This window comes from Musca vetustissima, unplaced genomic scaffold (genome assembly GCF_032173495.1).
Source record: "Musca vetustissima isolate MV318-11 ecotype Yass unplaced genomic scaffold, APGP_CSIRO_Mvet_v1 utg203892, whole genome shotgun sequence".
Taxonomy (NCBI): Eukaryota; Metazoa; Arthropoda; class Insecta; order Diptera; family Muscidae; genus Musca; species Musca vetustissima.
Window position 1 is genome coordinate 1 of NW_026885534.1, and position 6629 is coordinate 6629.

Consider the following 6629-nt stretch of genomic DNA (forward strand, 5'->3'; position numbering starts at 1 on the left):
GCGTTTAAAGGCCTTAAAATGCCTTTTTAGACCACAGAAAATTAAAATGCGTTTTCTAGGCGTTAGAAGCGTTTAAAGGCCTTAAAATGCCTTTTTAGACAACAGAAAATTAAAATGCGTTTTTAGGCGTTAGAAGCGTTTAAATGCCTTAAAATGCCTTTTTAGACCACAGAAAATTAAAATGCGTTTTTTAGGCGTTAGAAGCGTTTAAATGCCTTAAAATGTTAAAATGCCTTTTTAGACCACAGAAAATTAAAATGCGTTTTTTAGGCGTTAGAAGCGTTTAAAGGCCTTAAAATGCCTTTTTAGACCACAGAAAATTAAAATGCGTTTTTTAGGCGTTAGAAGCGTTTAAAGGCCTTAAAATGCCTTTTTAAACCACAGAAAATTAAAACTTTTTGTGTTTTTTAGGCGTTAGAAGCGTTTAAAGGCCTTAAAATGCCTTTTTAGACCACAGAAAATTAAAATGCGTTTTTAGGCGTTAGAAGCGTTTAAAGGCCTTAAAATGCCCTTTTAAAAAACAGAAAATTAAAATGCGTTTTTTAGGCGTTAGAAGCGTTTAAAGGCCTTAAAATGCCTTTTTAGACAACAGAAAATTAAAATGCGTTTTTTAGGCGTTAGAAGCGTTTAAAGGCCTTAAAATGCCTTTTTAGACAACAGAAAATTAAAATGCGTTTTTTAGGCGTTAGAAGCGTTTAAAGGCCTTAAAATGCCTTTTTAGACCACAGAAAATTAAAGCGTTTTGCCTTAGGCAGACCACAGAAAATCAAAATGTGTTTTTTGCGTTTTTAAAAGGCAGAAAATTAAAATGCGTTAGAAGCGTTTAAAGACCTTAACATGCCTTTTTAGACCACAGAAAATTAAAATGCGTTTTCTAGGCGTTAGACGCGTTTAAATGCCTTTTTAGACCACAGAAAATTAAAATGCGTTTTTTAGGCGTTAGAAGCGTTTAAAGGCCTTAAAATGCCTTTTTAGACAACAGAAAATTAAAATGCGTTTTTTAGGCGTTAGAAGCGTTTAAAGGCCTTAAAATGCCTTTTTAGACAACAGAAAATTAAAATGCGTTTTTTAGGCGTTAGAAGCGTTTAAAGGCCTTAAAATGCCTTTTTAGACCACAGAAAATTAAAATGCGTTTTTAAGGCGTTAGAAGCGTTTAAAGGCCTTAAAATGCCTTTTTAAACAACAGAAAATTAAAATGCGTTTTTTAGGCGTTAGAAGCGTTTAAAGGCCTTAAAATGCCTTTTTAGACAACAGAAAATTAAAATGAAATTTTAAACAGGGCAGCATACCGAATAGAGTGTGTCAAGTTGGCTTAAAATCGATTTACACAAATCTGTCCCACTGTGCGCAAACGACTCCAAACTTGCCCAAATGAAATGAAATTTAGCATAGGTTCCCGAAAGACATAAAAATCACATATTTAAGTTCGTTCAATTTCATGTCAAAATTCCTTCAAAAAGGCAACGTCTTTTCGGATACATATGTAGAATATACCCAACGTGGTGAAGGGTATCCTATAGTCGGCACAGTCCTACTTTAATACTTTCCTTACTGGTTTTTAAATATACGTTTTCCATCTCTATACTTTTACTCAAATCTAAATTGTACTAAACGTAGTACCATTTAGTACACATAATTACGCATTTTTAAAACTAAATCCATGTCTCATCCCACAATCCAATCCTTAATTTTAATTCCAAATTTTATGATTCCCGCTCACACAAAACGAATTGTACCACATTTAGTACCATTTTGTGCTTCTCGTATCCATAAGTACGTAATTCCAATACTGCCTTAAATCTGTAATTTTTCATTCCAATTTTAAGTTTTCCATCTATATCCGTTCATTCAAATCTAAATTGTACCAAATTTAGTACCATTTAGTACATGTATTACGAATTTTCAAAACTACCGACATATCTCAATCCTGCATTCAAACTGTTATATTAATTCATAATTTCAGGATCTCAGCCCTATCCGTTCACACAATTGTTCAACAATTTGTAAACCATTTGGTACCAGTTAGTACTTTTTATACCCTTCACCACACTGTGGTACAGGGTATTATGTCTTTGTGCATATGTTTGTAAAAGGCAAAAGTAATCGAGATAGACCCATGGTTCCTTTTGAGAATATACATCGAATCACTTTCTAAGTCGATTTATGCATGTCCGTCCGTCCGTCTGTCTGTCCATGTTAAATTGTAAACAAAGTACAGGTCGCATTTATGATCCGAATTGGATGAAATTTGGCATAGGTCACTTATTCGGCCCAAGGACGAACCCTATTGAAATTGGGAAAAATCGGTTCAGATTTAGATATAGCTCCCATATATACATATATACATATATATATATATATATATATATATTTAACAGATTTAATGTAAACGGTCCCTACATATCTTTCGATTTGCACGAAATTTGCTACAGCCAAATCATTTAGGTCTAGAATGATGTGTGCCAAGTTTCGTAAAAATCGGTCCAGATTTAGATATAGCTCCCTTACATAGTTTCGTCCGATTTCATGTAAATGGTACCCCAAAGTCCCTATATATCTTTTGATTTGCACGAAATTTGGCATAACGTACTGAATTAAGCCTAGAGTGATGTCTGCCAGGTTTCGTAAAAATCGGTCCAGATTTAGATATAGCTCCCATATATAGTTTCGCCCGATTTCACGTAAATGGTGCCCAAAGTCCCTATATATCTTTCGATTTGCACGAAGTTTGGCATAACGTACTGAATTGAGCCTAAAATGATGTCTGCCAAGTTTCTTGAAAATCGGTCCAGATTTAGATAGATATAGCCCCTTTTATTATAGATTGATTTTAAGTAATTGACGCACGATTGGGCATCCATATATATTTCAAGTAAATTGGGCATCAAACTCCTCATGTTAGTCAGATTGACATCAACGTTTGCACATCGTACAAAATTAAGCATAAAATTATATAGTTGCGTTTTCTAGAAGTACAGACATAGCCCAACGGATGACCTATTTATATTTGTTTGAAGTCGATTTACATACTTTATGGATAGATCTAGGTAGATTCACATTTAGATAAATATCACATATTTTATTTCATCCAATTTCATGCTAATAGTCCTGTTTAATATACCCATAGTGTTGAAGGGTATCATATAGTCGGCCCCGTCCGACTTCACTACTTTCCTCACTGGTTTTCTATACTCAAACAGTAATTTTAATTCGAAAATTTTGGAGTCCAGCTCTATCCGTTCACAAATAATTAAGTTGTACCAAATATAGAACCATTTAGTACACATAAGTACTATGCTATTCCAAATTTTAGGTTTCCAGATATCTCCATTCACGCAAATCCACATTGTACCAAATTTAGTTCCGTTTAGTGCTTTTCGTACACATAAATACGAATTTCAACAGTTATCTTACTTCCAAATTTCAGGTTTTCAGCTCTATCCATTCAAGCAAAATCCAAACTGTACTAAATTTAGTACCATATAGAACTTTTCGTACGAATTTCTTAAACTACCTCAATCCTACACTCCAACAGTCATTTTAATTCTCAATTTGAAGACTCCAGCTCTATCTGTTCACCTAAATCCAACTTGCACCAAATTTAGTACCATTTAGTACTTTTTGTACACATAAGTACGATTTTTTAAAGTTACCTTAATCCTGTATTACAACCTTTCTATACCTTTATTTCATATAAAATTTCAAGATTCTAGCTATATATGTTCAATATATAGCATTTCCAGATTAAATGAAACCTTTTACAAATTAAATGAAAACTTTTCCAAATTAAATGAAACCTTTTCCAAATTAAATGCAACCTTTTCCAATTGAAATGAAACCTTTTACAAATAGAATGAAACTTTTTCCAAATTAAATGAAACCTTTATTCTTATCTAAGGAAATATAATATTTGCAGTAATTTTAAACCAATATTTGAAAATTAAATCAAATATAGTTGTATGGCTATGTAATTAACATAAATATTCTTTAATTCGGTGTGATTTCATTTAATATCTTAACATAAAACTAAATAAATAGTAATACAAACTGGGGTATTTCTTGACATTTTAATAAATAAATATTTAAGAACAAGAATTGAATACCCGGTCCTAAATGCGAAATACATATTTGACTTAATAAATTGTTGATGATAAGGTAACTGCTTATCTTAATGAAGGGGTTCCCGACTTGCAGCTTGTGGGATTTTCAAAACCATGTCCATAACGTAGTTAGAACAATCTTGCCGAGTAAGCTTTTGAATACTTCGCTCGATTACATCAACAATGTTATGTTCCATTGAAACGTCACACAGCTCAGCTCTTGCACATAATTTTATTTTTGAAAATGAATTTTCAATTGGATTTAGCATTGGAGAAAGCGGTAAGAATTTAAGGTTGCATCTTTTGGATTCGATCAAATTTTTTATGTCATGTCGCTTGTGTATTTGAGCGTTATTTCCCAACTCTGGATTGATTTATTAAAACTAAACTGGATTGATTTATTAAAACTTTGACATAAAGAAAGATACAAATTAAATGTGAATTTGTTATATTTTGCATTAAAGTAAATATACAGATTTTAATATGTGTAACACTTAATACGATAACTTAGAAGTGAAAAACAAACTCATTATATTTTCATCTGACTCAATATGGTGTACATCGAAAACGAAAACTTAATAATCTGAAAAATAAAAAAAACAAAAACAAAACATTAAAAAAAACTATTTAAAACTTCTCTGTCATTTCACTCACCGATAAAAACGTTTGCAATGTAACCGGTGCCAAGCCTCCGGCATAGATGACATTGATTTTCTGTGAACGTTGCATAAAAATAATTAACATTCGTCGAAAGTTGTGATTCTGTTCAATCCAATTGCAATTGTACATGGCCGTTGTCAAATTTGAAGTTTCGGACATCATAAAAGTCACACACAAACAGGCGGGGAAAATCTGAATGAGTATCACAACCAAATAGACAACAGAGAATATTTTCTCAGCAAATGTCCGCTCGAAAGCCATCAAATTGATGGCTGTCAAGCAGAGAGTAAAGGCGGCAATCCATAACTGTTGAAACATTGTCGATGAAATGGCGGGCCTAATGCATTCAAAATAGCTATAAAACATAAGATTGATGAAATTAATGACAGATTGTGTGGGGAGATTAAATTAAATATTTTAATTTACTTAAATATATTAGAATTATTTTTCGCCTCAGTCAGAAAAAGCATCCAAAAAGACAAACAGGATAAGCCTATTTGTTTTATATTCTCAACCATGAGGTGAGCTCTTTCCCATTATAACCAGAGATGGCCTATCAGAATCAGTGACGTAAATGACATACATTTCCGACGTATAATACATACGTCAGAAACGTCGGAAACCTACCCAAATCCATTAGGTTTCTGACAAAATAGCTATTTCCATTAATCAATTTGGAAATTACGCATGCTTTATTCAAATTAATATAAAATTTCAAAATTTTCTTCTCAAAAAATTTAAATTTTTTTATCAGTTCTTGTATGGAATAGTCAGATATATGTAAAAATAATATATATTCTTGAAAATAACTGTGTATGCTGATAATATTGAAATAAATGACGTTTACTACATTTATTACATTTTATACAGGTATATGACGTTTTCGACGTTTACACCTTTTTGACAGTCGAAAACCTAAAAATTCGTCACACGGACCATCCCTGATTATAACACATCAAACTAATTGGCTTTTTCAGCCTTTTCGAAGTACCTATAATTTGGCAATTTGAGTTTTCAGAGGGCGATAAACATCTCTGCCAAAAAGGATTAATAAATGCTCATGTTTTTCCGAATTTTGTGGATTTTCTATTTTTTTCTAATTTTTAGATATTTATAAGGACTTTAATTTGCTTACTTACACATTTGATACTTCTATTGAAATCATCTTCCTTAAATTTCTCTGGAAACACGTGCGCAATTTACTGCAAACTCAAAATAGTTTTAGAGTTGTTTAAAAAAATGTCCTACTTAATGCCTTTTAATGCATTTTATATTTTTACCGCTTTCTTACTTTTTATTTTGGTCGACAACGAGTTTAAAACTTTTCTTCTGCTTAGCTAAAACTGAAACACACACACTCTCAAATGAATAAATATGTGAGTGTGTGTGTGTGCATTAGTGAGAAAAAGTTTTCCACAGATTTTAAAACGATTTTTTTTTGTGTGAGAGTGTGTGTGTTATTTTAAAGTTTGTAATTTAAAGTTGTTATAATCACATGAAGACTTACACACACACACATACACCCATAAACCCAGTTTCATAGATACAAACGGTAGATAGCATAAAATGAAGTAAAAGTTGTGCGAACAGGAAAAAAAACTTCACATTATCCTCTGTGTGTATAAAATAAAGGATTAAAAGTGTATTCGAAAGAGCTGTTAAAAGCCATTCAATCGCTGGTAGATGTGTGGCACCTGCTTTAAATGCTGATGTTATGCTAAGTAGCAAACATTTTGGTCGAAGGATAACACGATACCATCGAGCTACTATCTACTTTCCTATTCTAGGAAAATATTTTTACGGCATACCAAAAAAGCCATGCATAAAAACACCCATCATCAGTGGACTAACTCACGCAAAGCAAGTAGT

General features: G+C 32.2%; 1 protein-coding gene across 1 annotated transcript; it reads right to left on the reverse strand.

Moving 5' to 3' along the window:
- Window positions 1-4629: 4629 nt before the first annotated feature.
- LOC133332781 (odorant receptor 7a-like) lies at window positions 4630-5078 on the reverse strand. The gene is made up of 2 exons (XM_061541155.1): window positions 4755-5078; window positions 4630-4683 (listed from the first exon to the last, which is right to left on the reverse strand). The coding sequence occupies exons 1-2, from the start codon at window positions 5076-5078 to the stop codon at window positions 4630-4632; spliced, it is 378 nt and encodes a 125-aa protein (XP_061397139.1).
- Between the last annotated feature and the right edge of the window lie 1551 nt (window positions 5079-6629).

Coding starts and splice junctions, on each gene's coding strand:
- LOC133332781 (XM_061541155.1), bottom strand. CDS start 5,078: ATGTTTCAACAGTTATGGATTGCCGCCTTTACTCTCTGCTTGACAGCC. Junction 4,684..4,754: donor CATTGCAAACGTTTTTATCG/GTGAGTGAAATG, acceptor TTTATTTTTCAG/ATTATTAAGTTTTCGTTTTC.